The following is a 24,141-nucleotide window of genomic DNA, read 5'->3' as shown; positions in this document are numbered from 1 at the left end:
CTATGTCCTGATGAAGGCAGATCACTTCTTTCTTTACCTGGAAAATTGCATCACATGCCTTCTGTAGCCTTCTGCTAGAAAGACATCAGAAGAATCTTGAACAACTTGGATACCTTCTGGAATCCCACCATTTGTGCTAAAGATATGTGCTCATCTCCTTTTCTTATTATCAATACACTACTTTATGCTCATCTGGCATACAGCATGAAAGCAAGTACACATACAGTCAGTTCCAAAAAATTAAAGATAATTGTTTACTATTAAACTACTGACCTATCACTTTCATCTTAGTGTTGTCCAAAGTAATGGGGAAGATCAACAGTAGTCAACCTCTTGAAAACATGGAGCCATCAACTACTTGATATGAATTTCACCAATCAAGATCTACATCACTCACCTCTGTGAACATACCATGGAAAGGTTTGGAGGCTGTTTCATTTCATGTGACATTTTCAAGACATTTGATAGGCTCTTTCATTGAGGGCTTCTCAGCAAATTTTCAAAGGGAGGAAGTCAGACTTGTGGTCTGACTTCCTCCCTTTGTAATCAAATTGCAAGTTTTCTTTTAGGTCATGTGCTGTGTGTGTGTAGTGATTTTTTTCTCTTCATATTTTTCTCTTGTTGCAGGTGTTCCTCAGGGCTGTGTTATTTCATCAACCCTCTTCCTTTATACATAAATGACCTGCTTTCATTGATTTCAAATTTGGTTTACAGCTGATGATAGCACTCATGCAACTCATATGACAAGCCTTGTACTGTCTAAATATCTAAAGCTTCAAGATCATTGATGATAAGTGCCCTAAGTACTGATTGCTACACTATTCTTCATTGTTGCCACAACAATCTAGTCACCTTCATTATTTCCAAAACAGTTTTTTCTGTTTTCTCACAAAAAAACAACTTAATTATTTTTTGCTTACTTCAGTTAATGTTGAACTTAACAGTTCTTAATGCTGTTTAGAAGAGAGCAGTTGGGTTGATTGATGACTCCCCCACCCCTTTCAACTCTCTCTTCAGCTCACTGTCTCCCAGGCAGTCAGTTTTTGCATTGTTTCTCTTCTGAAGATATTTCCATTAGCCCTGTTCAGCATTTGAACAATGGAAGCCAAGTTCAACAGAACCAGCATCCATTATGCCCCCCCCCCCCCCCAAGTTTCTGTTAAACCTACAGCAATATGAGCAACAACTGCCAAGCATCCTTTTATGGTTGACTTTCTGGCTTGCCTGACCTGTTACTCCCAGTCATCTTTTACACCATATACCTCAGTTCTGTAGAATAACTTTTCCATTAAATATTCCACAAGAACTATAAATGCTAGCTCTTTAAGAAGATTTATCTATATCAATAAATTACTTTGCTTTTGACCCCAGACCACACAAACACAGCAATAAGCTGTGGTCCTTGCAGCTTCTCATGTGTGGGAGTGATTTTAAAACTGAAGCATATAACGATAAAGTGTGATAACCATATGGAAGCTAAAATATCTAAAAATTATTTTAAATTTAGAATTAAATTATAAACATGAAATAATTTCTTATGTAGAAAAAATAATGTAAGATTCCCTCGTCTGAATATTAATTAACTCTATTAAAAAGTATTAACTCTATCAAAAAGTTAAAGTATTGTAAAAAAAAAGTGGATTAAATGTTTTTGACATTAAATAAGCAATAAGAATAGTGTGTCAGAAGAGTTCGCAACAACTTGCGAACAAATTGTTCGCCTAAGGCATGGACCTTCAGCATGAAAACCAGAGTGATGTCATCATCCGGATAATTACGGACACTCAAAGGTTAAGAACAGGGAGCATATAAAAGGGGGCTGAAAAGAAGTGTGGGGAAAAGAGGAGAAGGACCACGACATCTACTGCTGCTGCCACTTCGGGCTACCAGGAGAGGGCAGAAAAGGAGACCTGGACCTTTTGTTACTGCTTCTGCAGGTGTTTTGGTTCCCAATCGCCAAGTGGAGGAAGTGAGAAGAAGCAATGACATGGAATATGCAACTGGGGGTTTCGTGCCCATTGTCTGAGTTGTGTCATCGACAATTCCTCTAAAGATGTTCTAGGAGACTTTCAAGGAGCTACCAAAAATGTACTTCCCATCGATTATACGATGATAGCTGGCAGCGATTCCCACAATGGGCTTGATGTCAGAACATCAAATTAGTTAATAGTGGAATAAAAGAAATGAAGTACAGAAATGTCCTAGAGAACGTGTCCTGTATAACGGAGAGAATTCAAGATATCCCGACTGAGGTATAGTTCATGAAAAAGAAGGAAATACTTAGAAGGAAAAAAACTGATTAAGAAAAGATCAAAGAGTGTTGGAATAGCTGAGGATTACCTATTATTCTGATTGGCAGATAAGAATTTGCATTATATCATTTCTTACAGCAAATACTTCCCAATTTTTTCTTGGTTGATGGAATTGTGGACTTCATACCTAGAAGGATAACTTGTTAGTGTAGTTGGTGCCAAAAATCAAGCTAGCTTCAGGAATAAGAAGTTGGAGATACTGTCCAACCACTGATGCAAGACCCCTCGATACTTCTACGCATGGCAGAAGAAGACGACAAATCCATTCTGATAATAGGGTAATCAATGATTAGTGTTTATTATTATACGTCAGAAAATGAGCTTTTCTTTTATGAAAATTCTAGAGTGGTAACTATTTTGCTTGTAGGACATTTGGAAAATTTTATGTATAAACTATGTGATTTCGTGTGTTGGTGACGAATTTGTACATTGCCTTATTCCTTTCTCCCCTTCAACGTGAATTGACTCTTCCTGGCAATGTGCCAGCCAAGGTTCTTGCATATGTGGTTGTACAGTAGTGATTTTTTGGAAGTTTCTTTGGAAGGTCAGATCTTAAATACTTGAAGTGATAAAGCATGACTTCTCTCACAGAGTAGGGGTATTTGCAATGCAAAGGATTGTATTCCCAGTTATTTTTATTTCATCTTGATTAGGTTTAATTGTGATCAGTTTACAATTAAAGTCTCTGCAGATTTTTTTATACAGATGCTTGAAATTTATTCTTCTTGAATTAAGTGAACTTTTGAAAACCCGTTTTGGGCCTTCATCTCATTTTCTGGGACTCAACATCCATTCAGTTATGCATTGAGTATCAACATGTGCAATCTGTGAAGTTCATTGGTTCACTATATTAACTTATAAGAATTATATTATAAATCACACAATATGTGGATGAATGGTATATATGTTGCAGAAAAAATGTTCTAATTCTCATCCTATCTAAATGAGAAAATCACATACCTTGCAATCACTAACTTATATGCTGGTGCAAGATGTCGATAGGAGATTGTTGGTAGCATTGCACTTGACCTAACAGGCACATTAAAGTTATAAATTATGTGGGACTTGGCTGGCCTTGTTGGCCAAATAGTCAGTGTATTCACTTTCCAACCAACAGACTATAGGTTCAAATCCCACCCTGGACATGGATGTGTGTGTGATTGTCTTTAGGCGAGAGATGAATTTTATTGCCTGTTGTGAGACCACTGTCCAGCTTATTTGGAGATCTGAAGAAGCTTGAAAAAGTTTCATGTTTGGTCTCTAGAGTAGGATTTCCAAACTATGCAAACAATAAATAAAAATACGACCTCCCTATTAAACTAATAACAATAGAAAAAAATCCTTAGCTACTTTTTATGATGTCACAAGATGTTTAACACTACAGTACCAGTGAAGTACTCACTACAGGTAAGTGATTAAGGAGAAAGAGGTAGCCTATTCATATGTTTTTTAAAGAGTTGAAAGTTGTACTCAGTGGGAAAAACAGTATAGGGAAGATTGTATCAAAGAATGGAGGTGGATGGAATGAAGGAAGATGATGATTAGTTTGTTCAGTATGTTTGGAATTGGACAGAGTATGGGCGTTGGCTAATGGTTGCTCTAGTTCTTACGTGGTTAGAAAAAAGTGGATTAATGGCAGTGGCCATTTCAAAGGAGCACTGGCCATGAAAGCACATATAGAAAAGGGACAGTGCAGAAACACAGCACCTATGGAAAAGTGAGTGAAGAGAGTCTGAGGGAAGAGTTATCTATTAAGCTGATTTCCCTCTTCTGAATATCATCAAGAATTCTTAAGAAGGTATTGGGTACAAACCCCCCCCCCCCCCCCAATGTGGGAGCAATATTCCAAGGTTGGTTGGATCTGAGACATAAAGTGTTAATGTCTCAGATCCAACCAACCTTGGATCTGAGACTTCTAGAGGAAGAGAAATAATGTTTTGAACAGAAAAGAATACTTTTCTATACTTATCATAATCTTTTCTATCATTTTAGAGGCTGTGAGGAGGCTGTGTATGTGATTGATCTGTTTGTACCAGGATAAACTGGATGTCACAGTCAACCCAAGAAGAGAAAAACGATCCTGAAAGGAAATTGGAACATTATCAAAAGTAAGAGGGGATGAAGTAGGATTTTTCTAGCAGGTAATAAGGCAGACCTGAGTTTTTATGGAACTTTGCTAAGTTATATTTGCTCTATTTGAGGATGTTGAGGAGGTTAGTGTTTAAAGTCATTGGTTATGGAAGATATTAAGGCTTCTGTCATTTGAGTACTACAGGGTTTCTCGAATGAAGAAGAAGAATGAAAATACCATCATTGGCAAAGCTGTGAATAGGATTTGAAGTCTGAGAGAGAGAGAGGGCCATTGATGTAAAGGAGGAAGAGCGTCTGTGGGAATACAGACCCTGAGATACTTCAGCACTGATGGAGAAATCTGCACTCTAAAGGAGGGAGATGATACGATGATAGTTGTTCAGGAGGCTTCGACTCCAGACATGATTAAATACTTTGAAATATCAAATGCAATAATGGGTTTCTCCAGATCTTTCCATGCCTCTGTTCAAAGATGGGTGAAATTAGCTAGGAGGTCAGCTGTAGAACGAGAATAGTGGAATCCGTATTGGTGATTGCTAATTAACTGTTAGTATCCAGATAATGAAGTTGGTTGTCGATAACCTTCTCCATCACTTTTGAAAGTACTGAGGTGAGTGCAATGGATTTGATAATTAGATAATTGACTTTTGTCTCCCATTTTGGGTACAGGCTGGATGAAGGCTTGCTTCCATACTGTTGGATAGATGGCAGTAGAATATGATAGCTTGTATATGTTATACATAAGGGTGTTAAATCTAGAGCATATCTACATAAAGTATGCATGTTATGTACCTAATGTACGAATGTACTATAGATTTACAAAAAAATCGTTCACGAGTGAGAACCACATAAAGTGAGAGAAATATTTAAAAAAAAATTTTTTTTTTGGATGGGGAAGGCAGGGAAATGGTAGAAGATAAGTGTGATAAGGCTGTTTTTAAAACAAGATGGGTTCATATCATGATTTTGTGTTATAATTGGCTTTTCATAATTGCTAATTTTGAGAGTTCTTTTTGTGATCTCTGCAAATATTGGGAATTGGGGCTAAGTTGGGCATGATTATTTTTGTGATTGTTTATTATTTATTATTGAAATATGTTTATTATTTGTGATTGAAATGTGTTTAATTCAAGACTGATATTGTTTGGTACTTTATAAAGTAAAAGAAATGCCCTAGTTGGTGGAGCAATTCAATAGATTTCTGTTAAAGTCTGTGCATGCATGCTTGTTTTGTTGTTTTGCTTTGTAATGGGATCTCATTTATCAGTTATTTTAGTTTTGTAATGAAATTATGATGGCATTTCTTCCATCAGAACACACACAATTTACAGACAAAAATAATATTGATGGTGATAGGCAGTAGATGGCATTGATTGTAGTTGCGTGTGTAGTAGGAGAATTAAGTAGTAGCGAAGAAGATTAGAGTGTGTAGTGGAGTAGACTGTCCTTCCGTGGATGACTCCTTGGAGGTGTCATGTAATAACAATAACTAATAAAATGCTTATTTGGGTCTTTTGATGGAAGATATTTAAGTCCTGTTATTATGCAGCATTTCTGTCTGTATCTCAAGGTATTGATTGTGATTCACAAGCAATCTTCATATATGCTTGGAGTCATTGCATTATTTATCAAGCACATTGGTCTCTGTTCTAGAGATCAATGTGGCTTGATTTTTCAAGTCATTTTATTCAGACTTCCAGTGCGCAGTAGACGCCAGGTATTATGTAATTGTAATATGCTCCTTTTTGAGAAGAAAACTATATTTAGATAAGTGTATTATTATTTAATTAATAAAAAAATTATTGTACTAACATTTAAATCGTATTTTATAGGCAGAGCAGGCTTTGCCCTCCAATTCTTCTGCAGTGCAGTTATGCCGAGATAAAGAAAAAGCTCAAGTAAGTATAGAAGTCAATAATATTATAAGTGCGGTTAATTTTATTTCATATTGGAGTAATGTTTAATGGTGAATTACAATCATAAAAATTACTGATACAAAACTTACAACTTGGGAAATTTATTTTCATAAAAAAATCCATCCTTTTGTTTCATTTGCATTTTTTTATATAATTTATTGCTAAAATAAAAAAAGTTTCTTTTTATGTAAATAATTGCATATTATGTATCTATTTGCTCATTAATAATTAGGAGCATAAAAAATTTTCCATACAAATGTTGCATTCATTTTTTTGATTGAAAGTATATAGCGTAATAGCACTTTTTTTTAAAAAAAAATAATATATATATATATAGTTGATAGAATAATCACTGCTCCCTTGGTTGTATTTTCACTTCAGAGCAGTAAGGAAGTTTGTGTGCAACTATAATCTTGAGCTGTGCCAACAGTAGCTAACCTACTGGTATAAATACCAGCTTATGACCTGGAAAGTATAAAAGTAATGATCAGGAATCTTGGGCATTCTAAAAGTAGCTCCTTGGGATATAAGACATAATAACAAGGGCATTTGAAATATTAAAACAACTAAAAACAAAAATATCAATGTATCAGTAAGAGCGAGAACAATAACAAAAACGATAATAGATTATTATATTATGGTATACAGTGGAGTTGGCCAACATATTTACACAGCATTTCCCAAAACATTACATGGTCCATGGTCGACTTAAAGACTATTGGTCCTTACGAAAAAAAAAAATTATCAGTCTTCAGAAAAAACAAAGTAACAAAAAAATTCAAACACAGAATGTTAGCTGTTAGTAGAGAAAAATTAAGCTTAAAGAATAAAAAAATAAAAAGTAATAAATGACAGAAATGTGTGATAATTGTTATTTGAGTTTAATAACATGCTTCTACTTGCACAGAAAACACTTAATCCAGACCTGTTGTCTGATTGAGAATGCATTAATGCGAGACTATCCTGAATGATGTGTGCAGAGCTGCATGTGCCCAACATCAGTTGTTAAATTCAATTTGCTTCATATAATTATATTTTGGTGAAGAAGTAAGGTCATATAGAATTCTGTTTTATTTATTTTTAATGACTTCTCATCTTCAGCATTGATAAATGTGACTGAAGAGAACAACCTTGGACACCAAGGTGAACAGTTCAGTTCAAGGTGGCCTACTTAAGTGGTACATTGTGCTTCTTAAATCTCATTAAATGTAAATGAGCAAGGATCTAATATCAGTATTTTTAAATTGAAGAAAAAATAGAAGTAGAAAGGGGGGAATTTTTAAGTCTTTTTCTTTTTTAAGTGAATTACAAAAGAAGCCTGAAATTGATGTCTCAGCTACAATTAAGTAACATCTTTTGGGATTTAAATCAAGTTTAAACAAAAATGTGAACCAAAAACCATTTACTGTTATGGAACATGAAGAAATATTACCAATGAACGAATCAGAAGCAGATTCATTAATTGAACTTCCTTAGACCCTGTCTTGAATGACTTTTTTTGATAATTTTTTGCTAAGTTGGCAAAATGATTGTGCACAGCATCTGCAGAAGCAGTCAGATTCATGTGATGTGATACTAAACAGCATTGTCATTCACATAAATTCTTTTCTTATTTAACAATTGATACATTTATAGTGATAAGTAAGGTTGAATAAATGGTGAAATTAAATTTCTTTTATTTTTACTGGTAGAACAAATCTACTTATTTAATTCAGCAAACTATATCGTGCAAGTATCTATGCATCCATGTGATGAGATGCAAAAAAATTATACTGAAAAAGATTGGTACCAAGTTATGTACATGTCAGGAAACATAGTATTAGAGCGTCAAGTGGAATGACCATGGTATAAGATGAAAAAATAAAAATGCACTCTTGTAAATAATCCATGTAATAGTTAAATTGCATGGGACAAGGGGAGAGAGAGATTTATTGGTGGTTTGTGAAATTTAAACAAGCATTTGATTTCATCATTAGAGAAAAACTTATTCAAATATTAATAAAGATAAACACAAACTTTGCAGACTTTGAAATCCTAAGATTTATTTCAAGCTACTATCAGAATATAAGTGCAATAGTTCATTTCAAAAATATCACAACTAAAAAACTTGAAATCAAATCAAATCAGGAGTTATGCAGGGATACCCACTTTTCCTGTGCTTTTTAACATTTTCATCCAAGAACTCATTAAAGAAGCATTGTCCTCAACAAAAGAACTCAATTAATTAAATTAAAAAGTAATTATAACATATGACAAATCAAATCTCCAACACCAGCTTGCAAAATTACAAGAAACCTGCAGAAATTATAATATTGATCATAAATTCAAGTAAAACAAAGATAACGAAAATGTTATCTTTGTTTTACCCAGAAGATATACAGATAACACTTAATTAGGAAATGATAGAACTAATTGATGGTTTTAATTACCTAACAGCATACTTGACTTCAAATTTAAATGACATAACAACAATAAATCACAGATTCTTCATAGCATGGTTGAATTCTGAATGACTGGAGTAGAGCTCTCCCTACTGAGTTTTCCTGGCAAGGATTTATTCAAGTGTACTTGAGAAATGGCTAAAGATTGTTTAAAGGGAAGCTGGGTGAAGAACAAGTTGGGTTTAGGCCATACAGAGGTTGTCAGGATCAGATTTTCACTTTAAGATAAATAGTTGAGAAATAGTCTCTCCTTACAACAGATCAACAAGAGACCTCCAGGAAGAACTATCCCTGATATGTAACAACCTTACCATGAATGGATTTCCTCGAAGACTCGTCCACAAGATACTTTTCTCTGGCCCCCCCCACAAAGACAACGAGATGACGTACGTTATATTTCTACCATCGTCATTCCATACTTAGGGACAGTTTCGAATAAGATTGCAAGACTCCTTAGACCACATAAAATAAGAGTGGCCTTTAAACCTACAGAAATGATTGGGTAATTCTTAAGATCTCCAAAAGATAGCTATCCTTTCTTCAAATATGCTGGAGTTTACAACATACCTTGCTCGTGCGGCTTGAATTACATCGGCCAGACTTCATGGAGCCTTGAAATTAGGCAAAAAGAACACATTGGTGACGTTAATAATAACAGAGAAGAAAAATCGGGGCTAGCGTTTCATTTCTCAAGAACGAACCATATCATAGAGTGGGATAGAAGCACAATTCCTTACATAGAGGAGGACTTCTGCTTCCGAATTTTTAAAGAAGCCACAGCAGTTGCCTGCTGTGTACAAAACCTTAACAGGAACCAAGGACTAATCTTGCCCGTGATCTGGAAGACCCTTATTAGATCTCTTAACTCACCAGAACTGAATTACAGTGCCAACTGTAGAACGTTCCTAAATAACAACAAGTGAGATCATGCACGCTCTATGCATGTATTGTATGCGCTCTGTTCTTTGTCTAATATAATTGGAATTGGTTGATTATAGTTTGTAACAGTTTTTTACTTTTTAGTGCCTTACATCAGTTATGTACCCTGAAGATGCCAACAGCCTTAGTTGGTGAAACTAGTTGGTATAACATAGTTGTTTATTATATGTACTTGATCAATATAGTCCTGTTAGAAGTCATTCCAGAATAAAACACTTGATCAAAGACTAGAAACAACAGATGTGAGAGCTCTGAGAAGATTAGGGGAGTGAACACGTGGTATCAGTGGCAGTACTACCATATTAATAATAAGGCTATTAGGAAAGAACTTCTCATTGTTAGCATTCAGGAATGTGTTAGCAGGGCTAATCTCAGATGGTATTGTCACTTAAAGAGAATGGGAGAGGAAAAATTAGCAAAACAGCTGTTTTTTGTGAGGTTGGCAGAAAAAAAGTCCCAGCAAACAATCAAGATGTAGATAGATTGATACAGTAAAGAGTGCTTTAGAAGACAGAATTATAAAATCTGATAATGTTGGAGCCTTACTGGAAGATCAGAGTTGTAGGTGTATTGATACAGTAAAAAGTGCCTTAGGAGACAGAAATATAAAATCTGATAATGTTGGAGTCTTGACAGATAACAGATTAATTTGGAGGAAAATTGTTAATTGGAAGTTAGTAATGGTCTAACTTTTTTGCCTAATACTATAATAATATCCTGTACACCCCTTGAGAGTATATATCAGGAAAATTTGATGATAAGAAGGTGATAAGGGACTGGAGCAGTCCTTTATCACCTCCTTGCACTGATCCGTTCATGGAAAAACTAGAAGTTGACATCCTTTCCAAATTAAATCCAAAGCCGTTGGTTTGGTGGAGATATGTAGATGATGTTTTCATAATTTGGAGAGGCACAGAAACAACCTTATTTGAATTCCTTACAAAAATAAATTCCTTCCACCAAAAAATACAGTTCATGTTAGAGCTTGAAAAGAATAGCCAATTGCCTTTTCTAGATATACTAATCAAGAAACAAGAGAATGGACAAATCCAGCTCACAATCTATCGAAAACCAACACACACTGGACATTACCTGCACTTCAAATCGACTCACCGTATTACACAGAAACTCAGCATAATACATATGCTTAAGAATAGAGCGACCAACATTATCTCAGAAGAAAAAGATCTTGATGAACTCACTCTCATACCTCAGACCCTAGTAAACAATGGCCAAGAAATATAATCAAAACGATTCTTCATAGAAACCCTCCACAGCAACAACCTCCTGTCATGCAATATACATCATCCATCGTCATCCCTTATGCAGGCTCAGTGTCAACCAAAATTGCCAAACTCCTTAAGTCTTTCAACGTCAGAGTAGCTCTCAAACTTGTCAAGACAATTCGCCATATTTTAAGATCACCAGAGGACATTAATGTCTTCTTCAAATATGCTGGTGTATACAACATTCTTGTTCCTGTGGATTAAATTACATAGGGCAAACATCAAGAAGCCTGGAAATTCGAAAAAAAGAACATGTAGGGGATGTGAACAACAACAGAACAGATATTTCAGAATTAGCCCATCACTTCTCGATCTCTAACCACACCATCGATTGGGATAAAAGCTACATGCCCTATATAGAAAAGGATTTCGCTGTAGAAACTTCAAAGAAGCCACAGTTGTACTCCACTCTGGAGAAACTCTAAACAAAAATCAAGAATGATTCTGAAAGACATCTGGAAAAGTCTAATAAGTTTGTTCAGCTTACCAGAATTTCATTTCGCTAAAAACTATGTAACGCGCTCAGTAATCAATGACTGATACACCACATTCCATGCTTATGATATTACACGTCGGTTTAATTTAATTTATTTGACTGTGTTACTCCATTCTTCTTTTTTACTAGCAAACATTAGTTCCTTGTACCATTACACATGTCCTGAAGAAGCCAGACAGAACAGCTGATGAAACTTGTAGACAATTTTTGTATATATATATATTTTACAAAAATTCTGGTCAACTAATAAAGAGTTGATCAGAGAAAATAAAGCCAATAAAAAGTTCCAGTTTAATGTTTAAGAAGTGACCAAATACAACACAGAGAAGAGCTTTAAATATTATAAATCAAGTTTTTAAACCCTCAAAGGTACAAAAACATACTTGAATTAGAGCTTATAAAACATTGGCAAGACTAGTGCTAATTTTGGAAATGAGGCATGGACGATCAGAAAAGGAGATGAGAGAAGAATAACTGCAGTAGAAATGAGATTAATGAGGAGAACTGCAGTATATATCTTGTTAAAGACCATAAAAGAAATAAAGAAATCATAGGAGAAATGAATGAACAACCAATAATAGAATATATCCACAAGTATAGATGGAAATGGAAACAGCACATTGAAAGAATGGACAATAGTAGAATCACCAAACAAATCCTTGAATACAAAGTCATGGGGAAGAGATCAGTTGGAAGACAATATAAAAGATGGAATGAGACTGCAACATGAGGCTTAATACAAGATAGGAAGATGATGATATACAAGAGGAAGTGAGAGATGTAAAAATGGAATCTTGAGGTACTCCTGCACTGTTGAGAAAATCGGAGGAGAGGAAATTGTCTGACTAGTGACACCTAGTGAGTGACCAGTGAGAAATTTGGTGATCCAGTGGCAGAGCTTGGAAAGCAGGCTGTAGGATGGCAGTTTGTTAAGTAGGCTCATGTGCCAAACCTGATCAAATTCTTTTGAAATGTTGAGGTCAGTCATGCAAGTTTATCCAAATTTTTCCATTGCTTGAGTTCAGAAGTGAGTAGTGAAAGCAAGATCAGCTGTAGATTGCAAGTGGCAGAATCCATATTACTGGTCACTGATTAGTTGGTCTAGGTGGTACTAGAGTTGGTTATTGATGACCTTCATAATTTTAGAGAGAACAGAAGTCAGAGCAGTTGGATGGTAGTTTGTTAGTTGACTTTTATCACCTTTCTTTGGGATGGACTGGATGTGGGCCTGTTTCCATGTTATAGGATAGATTAAAGACATGATACAAAATAGGTATTAGTTCTTGGGCATAAGTTTTTAACTCAATAAATGGAATTCTGTCACAGCCAGATGCCTTGTTTGTGTTCAGGATATTAAGTATTCTTGAGAATTCTTTCATTCAGAAAACCATGGGTGACATGAAGAGAACCATTCTTGGGGGAGTAGAGAGAACTTTGTCCAGGTCATTAATGCAGGAATTGGAAGAGAAGAGTGATGATGCCTTTAAGTCGGGCTTGTCTTTAGGTGAGGTAACTGCAGTACAATCCAGATTTTAGAGTGGTGGAAACCTAGGTTAGCAAAAATTGCACTCTTTGACCTTGGCAAGGGAGACTATTTGGGCAGAGGCAAGTTTGCAGTATTTGACCATTTCAATGTCTGATTTGTATTTGATAATGATTCTTTAACAGCTGTTGTGAGCTGCAGTATTGGTCTTGAGCCATTCGTGTTATACAGAGGTTTAGATTTCTTCTTTTACTGCATTGGCACACATTTTTGAGAACCAAGGCTTGAATGGTGACTGGGAATTTAGAGTGGAATAAAGGATAAAAGCTTTCATTCCTCTGAGAATAATTTCTATTATTTGGCCTGAGCAGGTATTTGCATCAGAAAAACTGAAGCAATAGTCAGACCATGGAATTGGAGAAATAGAAGTCACAAAAATTGTCCCATTTGGCACCCTTGTAGTGCCAAAGGACACGAGACTGAGAACTGGTGGATGAAGGTTTTGTTCTGTAGCAAAAGAGACTTGGATGAGGTTGTGATGTGAGTTACCAAGAGGAGAACTGACGCCCACAGTTTACTTGGAAGGAGAGCTTGTTAGAGGTCATTTGTATTGGCAAATTGGAGGGGGTTGTCAGATATTTACAGATTGATGATCTGTGATAGATTATTGCTAATGGCAAATACCTTGGTATCCTGGCCTGTTGATCAGGGAAGCTGGAGAAGGGAAGCCAACATGAGTTGTGGAGTTGAAGTCCCCAAGAAGAATGACCTCACTATTGGGGTATTTCGAATATAGAAATTCAAGCTTTAGCAAGCGTTTTAGAGAGAAAGAGAGAGAGAGAGCTGAAGAGATCAGAGTGGTTAACGGAGTTCGGAGAGAGATAGAGAAAGTATATGAAAAAGGGTAGGTTGATTTAGTAGGGAAATTTTGTGTTAAAGCAGATCAAACAATAGAGATTCGAGGTTTTGCAATCTCTGGCATAGCATGTCAGTTCTGATGAAAGCAAAAAGTGCTGCCCTTGTGGCAGAAAGCACTGTGTAATGTGTAGTTTGGGGGAGTTGAGGTGGACAGTGGTTGTTGAGGTTGCCAGTTCGGGATCTGATAGTAATAATTGTAGATTATTTAGATGAGTATAGGTAGTGGTGGTGAACATCGTTTATATTGCTGCTTAGGCCACAAATGCTGGTGAAGTGAATGTGGAAACTTTTTTTTTTTTTAAGTAAGAATTAATGTTGGTGGGTTGTTTGGAGATTTTTTTGATTGGATTTTGTTTTTTTTTTTTTGTTTGTTACAATTTTTTTGTAATCCACAGTAAAATCACATTTCTTTGGATTGTAATCCATTATATGTGAGAAAGAGGTAAAAAAGGAAGTGGGGCATGCGGTGAGAGGTGACAGACTTACAAATATATCGCCCACACAGGTAACTTGGTCTCCTGTCCATACGTGGCTTCAACAGCTTCCTCCTATGGCCTGTTGGGTCTCCCTCCAGTCATGAACTGGCAAAATATGTGGCTGCAGGATTTAATGCTAGATGATCAGGAAGCCTCTATATTTATTACCATCTGATTTGGTCCTGTGCACTATCTGGTATCTGGCCTGTGGAACCATTATGCTGCTATAACCTTGAATGGGAGTAGTTGGTCCGGGAGCCCCGTACAATGTGATTGGTATGTCATTGAGAGTATTACTCTTTCTGTACGTGGCAAGAGAAGTGGGGACAGAAACCATTACCCTTGCTTTAGCTGAGGAAAGACATCTACCACCTAGTGTTCTAGTTGGCATTTCCTCCAACTAGAGAAGTTATACTAATGCGGCGGCAATATTTGCCAGGTTCACTAGAGTCCCATTTGTGGAAACCGCTACACTGTAAATTTAATTGATTCAGTCTTGTATTAATTATTATTTTAGTTTTTGTTGATTAATTTTTAACCCTATCTCATATGTTGATTTTTTTTAAATTCCAAATATCTTTCTTTTGTTCTCTGGTTCTTGACACAATGTTAATGTCATCTGCATATTTCAGTATGTGCTGTTTTGTTTTTTGCAGTGCCTTTACTATTTACTGGCAATGATCAGATAATGTATTCCAATGCAAAATTAAAAAAAAAAATACATTGTAGCTAGACTATCTACTTATTTTAATCTTTGAGTTATTGGAAAGCAATCTGTTAAATCATTTTGTATTTTAACCTGAGCTTCTGAGTTTTCTGTTGTTAATCTTGTACGTCTTACTAGCTTATCTAATATTTCAAAGTGCATCATAATCTCAGGATTTTCCTCCATTAATGCATATGATTGTTGGAAATCAACAAAAATGTAATGAATATTTATATCAAATTAGCAAAATTTCTGTAATAAATGTTTAACTGTATGTATCTGATCAATTGTATATTTGCCTTTCTTGAAACTTGCTTATTGTCTTCTCTCTAAGTAGGTTTAATCTGTTCTTCAAGATTGAAAAATACTTTGTATGTGATACATAACAGAGAAATACTTATGTAACTTTCACAAACCGTTTTGTTGTTCTTTTAATATATTGGACAAATCTGACTTTTTCTCTATTCTTTTGGCATTTGCCTTGGTTAAAAATAAATTTGTATATTTTGCCTTTTAATTTCTTTCCTACTGTTTTCAGCATTTCTGAGGAATTTTATGTATTCCAGGGGACTTGTTCCTGAATGAATATATATATTGCTAAGTTATAATAGATTTAGTTTAATCCTTTATCCCAGTGAGAGCAAACAAAGTTTGCGCCTGAAAATATCTTCAGGACTAAATATAGTGTTATACTATCTTATCCAGTAAGTAGTGCAACACCAAGGCAACTCGTGGCAAAGGTGGAGCAAGCTACCAGGCACTTCTAACCCAGTATCTCCCATAATGCAAAACACATTTCCTATGTGGATATGTATACTGTTATGCATTAAAGGGATTGGCCATCTACCCAGACTAGTTTCGACCTTTATTGAGGTCTCTTCAGTGGGAGCCAGGCCCAGAGCTGGAGATACCAGGCAGAAGCAGTAGCAAGTCATCTGTGCTGCTACTGACTTGCTACTGACCTGCTAATGACTTGCTACTGCTTCTGCCTGGTATCTCCAGCTCTGGGCCTGGCTCCCACTGAAGAGACCTCAATAAAGGTCGAAACTAGTCTGGGTAGATGGCCAATCCCTTTAATGCATAACAGTATACATATCCACATAGGAAATGTGTTTTGCATTATGGGAGATACTGGGTTAGAAGTGCCTGGTAGCTTGCTCCACCTTTGCCACGAGTTGCCTTGGTGTTGCACTACTTACTGGATAAGATAGTATAACACTATATTTAGTCCTGAAGATATTTTCAGGCGCAAACTTTGTTTGCTCTCACTGGGATAAAGGATTAAACTAAATCTATTATAGTCTAACCTAGTGATAAATAAATTTTCAATATTGCTAAGTTCTTCGTTGTAGCTTTATAGATTCATCTTCTACATTAGTACCAGATATATAAATTTGAGTTTCAGAAATAATGTTTGTATTCCGTAATTCATGGAAATATTCTCTTCATCAGTTTTTAATTTCTTTGTTAACCTGTTTTTTTGTTCTCTGCAAATATGTAGCCCAGGTCTATATTTTCCTATAATTTGCTTAATTATGTTATATGCTTTTCTAATATCACCCTTCTTTTATTGTGTATATCATTTCATTAAGAGCTAGTCTTTTCTTCCTTTGATAGATTTTATGCAATTCTTCTCATTTCATTCTTTTAAGGTTACACAGTAGTCAGCATTCATAATTTATGGGGGCAAAAACACACTTGTTGGAATAATTATTTTATTTATAATTAAGAAAATAACATTTAACGTTTTGACCCCTCTATATTCAGGTCATCATCAGGAAGACATACATATGCACAAGACACAAGCTACATGACACTACACAAAAGTAAGATGAATCTAAATGTTTTGTTAATCGTTTACCCTAGCCTTGACCTCTTGTGGGAAAAGAAAAAAAATTAAATATATACAAAATTAAAAATTAATTCACAAAATAAAATGAAATTTTCATGCATATCAGTATAATAATATACCGATGATTTAAAAAAAGTTTTATAGCAGAACTACATTAACAATTTCTAAAGTCTTCTCATATTAAGGATTTATTCAGTCTGAGGTTGTTCTGGATGCTATATGGGTTAAAGATGGGTCCTCCAGATTCTTGGAATTATTAATCCATCATTCTTATTTATATTTAGTTGATGTTTCAGAATTTCACAGGCTTCTTTGAACTTTCAAACTAGATTTTGGTGCAGTGTAGGGACTTGGTGCCTTTCCAGTTAATTCTGTGACATGTTTGAAGTCCATAGTCTTGACAGGCCTGTTTTACCATAGTGGAGGAATTTAATCTGGCATTTATGTTAATTTTTTCTTATTGGGATGGTAAGGTATGTAAGGTAGGTTGCAGGTGCACTGAATTTTGTTAACCTCTTGGGTGGGAAAGGTATGGAAGATGATCTTCGGATGAACTGAGTAATTTTGCAGGTGGTCTGAAGGTTGCCTTAATGTTGTATTTAAGTACTGTTCTATCTATTTTTTCTGAAATGTCCCTAATGGCTATGGCATTTTTGTAATCTTTTTGCTTTTAATGGTATTTTTGTGAAGGATCTTGTGAACTGTTTTTTTATTGTAGCCATTTTTTACAAACGTTTGGCTAATAATTTCATATTTTTTGTTCAGCATGTGCTCATTGGAGCAAATTGCTAGGGCTCTGTGTGTGATGGTGCTGATGACCCTTAATTTTTGTGTTGGATGGTGGTATGAATTTTTATGTATGTATTGGCCTGTGTGTGTGTAGGTTGCAGTAGATCAAGAAGGAGAGGCAGCTTAAGGGAAGACGTGTGACAAGTGTGTCTAGAAAAGGAAGAGAGTTATTGTTTTCAATTTCTATGGTGAATTGGATATGTTCGTGTTGTTTGTTCAGGTGGTTTAGGAATGTATTTAAAGCTTCTCAGCTGTGGGGCGAAATGGCAAAAATATCATCAACATATCTGAGCCGGATTGGGCTTTAGGCTTGCTGACGTATCCAAACTTATCCTATTCACCATCAAAATTGAAAACAATAACTCTTTTCCTTTTCTAGACACATTTGTCACACATCTTCTCTCAGGCTGCCTCTACCACAAATTTACTCACTCAGACCAATACAAACATAAAAGTTCATACCACCGTCCAACACAAAACTAGGGGTCATCAGCATCCTCAAACACAAAGCTCTAACAATTTGATCCAATGAGCACACACTGAACAAAAAATATGCAATTATTAGCCAAATGTTTGTAAAAAATGGCTACAATAAAAAAAAACAGTTCATAAGATCCTCCATAAAAATACCATTAAAAGCAAAAAAGATTAGATCGAACACTACATAAATACAACATTAAGGCAATCTTCAAACCTCCTGCAAAATTAAGAAATTTACTCAGTTCATCCAAAGATCCTCTTCCATACCTTGCCCATCCAAGGGGTTAACAAAATTCAGTACACTTGCAACCTACCTTACATAGGGGTGCACCATCCCAATAAGAAAAGATGAACATAAATGCCACATTAAATTCCTCCACTATGATAAAACAGGCCTGTCAGACCATGGATTTCAAACATGTCACAGAATTAACTGGAAAGGCACCAAGTCCTTACACTGCACCAAAACCTGGTTTGAAAGAAAGTTCAAAGAAGCCTGTGAAATGCTGAAATCATCCAAATCTAAACAAGAATGATGGATTAATAATTCCAAGAATCTGGAGGACCCATCTTCAACTGATATAGCATCCAGAACAACCCCAGCCAGAAGAAAACCTTAATTTGAAATTGTTTTATGAAATTGACTTTAGAAATTGTTTAATGTACTTCTGTTATAAAACTTTTTTTTAAATCATCGGTATATTATTATAGTGATATGTATGGAAAGGTTATTTTATTTTGTGAATTAATTTTTAATTTTGTATATATTTTATTTAATTTTTTTTTCTTTTCCTATGAGAAGTCAGGCTAGGGTAAACCCTAGCCTGACTTCTTTAACAAAACATTTAGATTCATATTACTTTTGCATAGTGTCTTCTGCCTTAAATTATAGCCCAGATAATTAAAATTGTTGACTTGTTTGATTATTTTATTGTCTATTACTATTTTAGTTCTTTTTTAAGAGTTTGACTTTTTATATTGTTTTATTAATAAACTAAGTTTTTATGCAGCTTTTTGTAGTGTCCTCAGTTGTTGCAAATATCACTTGGTCATCTGCAAAGAGTAAGGCATCTAAGATAAAATCATTTTTGATATGAATTCCTGTTGGTTAACCTCCATTCTTTATTTAATTCATATATGTATTCTAAATAATATTGGAGAAAGAGGTCATTCTTGTCCAAGACCTCCCGTTACTTCAAATGTTTTAATTCTGTTTTCAACTGTTTTTATGCTTATTGTTATTTTCTCGTTATAGGCTGTGGAGTGTTTTAATAGATTTATAGGCAAACAATATTTTTTATTATATCAAAGAGTTTATATCTGTTTATCTTGTCAAAAGGTTGTTTATAATCTATGAATGTTAGATGCGTTTCTAAGTTGAATTCTCTTCTTTTTCTCAATTAGTAGTTTGAGGCTAAATATAGGATCTCTGCAGGATCTTCCTTTTTAAAACCAATTTGTTCTTCATTTATAATTTTTCTAGTATTTTTTTACCATTAGAGGTTAGGCTAAGTAAAAGATAAATTAACAGCGTAGATTCAATTTACCTTTGTAGAGTGCAAGAGCATGTAACTTGTTTTCGTATACATATGCATCTTTCTGATGGTGATCTCAATACAGGGGTCGAAACATCAATTGTTATTTTATTAATGATAAGTAAAATAATCAATTCAGCACATGTGTGTTTTGTGTCCCTAAATTCATAAATATGAATTTTCTAGTATAGGGTTGATTCTGTTCTTCAGTATTTTAGTATGTATCTTATAACCCGTGTTTAATAAACTTATTCCTCTGTAGTTCACTGCTATTCTTACTTCCTTTTTTAATGATGGAAATCACAGTTGCATGGTTCCAGTCATTTGGTATTCTTCCAGTATTATATATTTTGTTTATTACTGTAAGAAATCATTGGTGAAATTTATTTCCTTGCATATTTTATAAGTTCTATTAGGATTTTATCTTCTGATAATTTTCCATTTTTCATTTCTTTTAATACTTCATTTAATTATTTTTATGTAATGTTATTTGGGAGACTATTATCAATTACATTTTCTAAAAATCTTTTAAATAGTAATTGTTTATTTCCTACCCATAGTTTATAATAATAATCTATCCATTGTTGGTCTTCTCTCTCCAATATCTATTATTATATCTTGTTCTATATTTTCAGCCTCTATTTTTTCTATTTTATATATTCTATTTTCTATTTTATCTAATTTTATGTTGAAATTGGTTTTAACTTCATATTTATGCTAGTAAAGCAGACACTTCTGAATTGCAGCCAACCTACCTCTTGCTCATTTTTTAACGTGAGAGGGTTTTTTATGTTATATATCCACCATTTTTTGTAAAGCTTACATGGGCTTCATTTTGTTATTATTAAGCAATTTGTATAGGTGTTGTTAAACTATAAAAATGAGTATCAATGAGTATAGGAAATAAATTATCATTTGTAAATTATTTTGTAATAAATTTTAATTCTGTAGTTAATAAAATTACAATTAATTTTTTCAGAATGATAATTGCAAAAAAAGCTCTTCTGAAACTGGACAAAGAGGTGTATAGCTGAACTCGTGGCATATATTTTTGAGGTTCATTAGTCTTTTTTTGTAACACTTATTACTAACTTTGCTGGTTTGGGTTACAGTGTAATATGGATAACGCATATTATGGTTGTGGTCTACTATGGATAGAAAATTGACTGCTAACCTCATAACATACTAACCAGAATACAAAATGTAAATTAAAAAAAAAAAAAAAAAACTAAGTGTAAAGAGATAAGAAACTTTAAAGATATATAATCTGTTAATAGAAAATTTACCATTTGTAGCTGTTGCAGAAACTTGCCCAAAGTAAACATAGAGCAGATGTGGAAGCTGCAAATCAACTAATTAGAGAAATGGTTGAAGAGGTAAGCTTCTTTCTCACCTAATTGAATGATATTTTATTTCTTAAAAGGGGCAGATATAAAAGTAAGTAAAAGATCAATTAACAGCATATATTCAATTTACCTTTGTAGAGTACAAGAGCATGTAGCTTGTATTTGTATACACATGCATCTTTCTGATGATGACCGCAATACAGGGGTCGAAATGTCAATTGTTATTTTATTAATAATAAGTAAAATAATCATTTCAACACATGTGTTTTGTGTCCCTAAATTCGTAAATATGAATTTTATGAATAAAATTACTATAATATATTTTATAGTTTTGAACCTCTTGATCCCATGATCTATAAATATATCCAGCTTTTATTTTATGTGCTACAGTAAAGCAAAATTGTGACGTTATCTCTGCAACAGTAATATATACTCCCAATTCTTATAACATGTATAGTTGTAACATTGACTAAAAGAAGACATAAACAGCTGAAGTGCCATATGTATTCAACTCTCACTATAGTAAATAACAAAATGCTCCCTATAACTTTGCAGAGACTAACCCAGGAATAGTTTGTTATAGTGGATAGCTATAAGGAAATTCTTTTTACTATAGCATTATACTTATATGCCATTGATTGAGCCTTTTCAGTAATTTGCTATAGGGAGCATTTTGTTACGGAGGATTTGTTGAACAAATCCTAAAACCCACCCCAACTCAACATCACCAGAGTTGAAGATTGCTACCATCAACATAAGAAGCCTGAATAGCAAAGAAATGAAGCTAGCTGAGGAATTGGATAAGTACCAGATCGATATAATGGGGATGACTGAAACAAAAAAGACAAAAACTGGTGAGAGCTTTCTGAGCAATAAATACAAAATATTATATTCAGACAATGACAATCAAGGAAATGGAGTAGCCATAGTGTTCAACACTAAATACGAGGCTAATCTTGAATGGCAGGCAGTCTCAAGTAGAGTGATGTGGGCAAACATGAGAATGGGGAACTGGACAATGAGACTTATTTATACCCATGGTTCCACAGAAGGTTCTGCTAAAGTAGAAGTGGAGGAATTTTTTGAGACTTTAGAGAAAGCAACTGACATAATGAAAAAGGAAAAGTTGCTTCTTGTTGGGAATCTAAATAGCAGAGTAGGAAATGATTGTCAGACATACAAAAATATTTTGGGAAAATTTGCAGAAAAGAGCAAAGCTAATAATAATGGCAAATACATGTTGAATTTCTGCTCAGGACATGGACTGGTTATTACTAACACAATGTTATAACATAAAAATGTGCACAAATTCACATGGAGAGAAGAGACAAGGAATAAGAAAAGCCTCATTGACTATGATATTGTTGATAGTGATGTTTTCTCCGTGGTGGTGCAAGATACAGAGGATTTGAAATTGGAAGGGATCACCATTTAGTCCTGAGCAGGATAAAATCGAATTTCATATTGAAAAGAATAACATGTAAGAAAGTTTTATAACAAATAAAAGTTGAGCAGCTCTCAGATAAAATTTGTGTATTTTACTGTTAACTAAAATACACAAACATGACTGAAAAAAAAAAATGAAAGAGTTTGAGAACAGAAACCAAACCTTGGAGATTCAGTGGCAAGCCTTGAAGAAAACCCTGATTGATTCAGCCAGAGAGGCATGTGGTGAGGTTGTCTGTAAGGATAGAAAAATCAGAAACTCCACGGTGGACACAGAAGTTAAAGAGGCAGTGAAGAAAGGAAGAAAGTATATCAAAAGTTCCTAGCAAATAAGTCAGCTTGTGCTCTTAGAGAATACAGAGACAAATGCCAGAATGCTAAACACTGTGTAAAACTAGCTAAACAAAAGTCATGGGAGTACCTTGGTAAGAACATAGAAAATAAATATCAAGAAGGCTGAAAGATATTCTGAAGGTTGTTGAAGAAGCTCAGGAATGGAGGAAAGAGTGCTGTAAAAGGAATTAGAGATGATAAAGGTGACATGAAAACAGGAGAAAAAGATATCCTTGAAGTATGGAGTACTTCGAAAAATTGCTAAATGAAACAAGCAGTGATAACAGCACAGTGGTAAAACACACTGACCAGACATGCAGTCAGGAATACATATCCATACTTGAAGTAGAAAAAGCCATTCTTACAGTGCCTGCACTGCATTGTTCAGAAGGCATGGACAGAGGGACGAATTCCAGATGATCGGAGTAGAGCTCATAGTACCCATATATAAAAAGGGAAATAAAACTGAATGTGAGAATTATAGAGGTATTTCTCTATTGAGTATTCCTGGTAAGATATATGCAAGTATATTTAGAAACGGTAGAGGTTGTCATGATCAGATTTTCACTTTATTACAGATAGTTAAGAAATCATGGGAATATAACAAAGATCTGTATTTAAGTTTTGTAGATCTGGAAAAGGCATATGACAAGATGCCAAGAGAGAAGCTATTCGAAATGCTACAGTTATATGATGTGAATGGGACATTATTTCAAACAATACTTAGTTTTTATTTGAGTTGTAAGACAGCAGTTAGAATTCACTCTGTTATTTATTCATTATCTATATGGATCATATTGTGAAGGAAAGTGATATTAAACCTGATATCAAAATTGGAGATGTTAATCTCAGCTCTTTGCTTTATGCAGATGATGTTATACTTCTGAATAAATCTGCTACAGGTCTGCAACATTCCCTGATTAAAGTGAATAACTGTTGTAATAGATATTATTATTATTACAGGCAACTCCAAGGCGTCCTTAGACTCATAGAGGGAGGCCCTGACATCATGTGAAGAACAACTATTCGACATTCACACAGTATCTATCATACCTTGCCTTGAACGCATTCACAGTCATGGCACCCACAACAGACTCTGGCAGCTTATTCCACTCATTCACCACTCTCCAAGTAAAAAAAACCTGGCTCTAACACCCTTGCTAACCACACTCTTGCCCAGCTTCCATGTATGGCCTCTTGTCCTCCCACCACCAGTTCTATTCTCAAAAATATCTTCTAAATTAATCTTATAGAAACCCTTCAGTAATTTGAATGTATCAATCATATCACCCCTTT

General features: G+C 34.6%; 1 protein-coding gene across 1 annotated transcript in view; it reads left to right on the top strand.

The window, feature by feature from the left end:
• LOC150105136 (ADP-ribosylation factor-binding protein GGA1-like) overlaps positions 1-24,141 on the top strand; it is a 137,601-nt gene that overhangs the window by 97,647 nt on the left and 15,813 nt on the right. The window contains exons 5-6 of the mRNA XM_090395126.1: positions 6,236-6,301; positions 21,016-21,096. Of these exons, the coding sequence (XP_090251252.1) occupies positions 6,236-6,301; positions 21,016-21,096 (147 nt within the window). The remainder of the gene's footprint in view (positions 1-6,235; positions 6,302-21,015; positions 21,097-24,141) is intronic.

Source organism: Typopeltis vanoorti, chromosome 7 (genome assembly GCF_054136105.1).
Source record: "Typopeltis vanoorti isolate ZY-2024b chromosome 7, IOZ_Tvanoo_1.0, whole genome shotgun sequence".
NCBI classification, from domain to species: Eukaryota; Metazoa; Arthropoda; class Arachnida; order Uropygi; family Thelyphonidae; genus Typopeltis; species Typopeltis vanoorti.
This window is presented reverse-complemented; position numbering and strand designations above follow the sequence as displayed.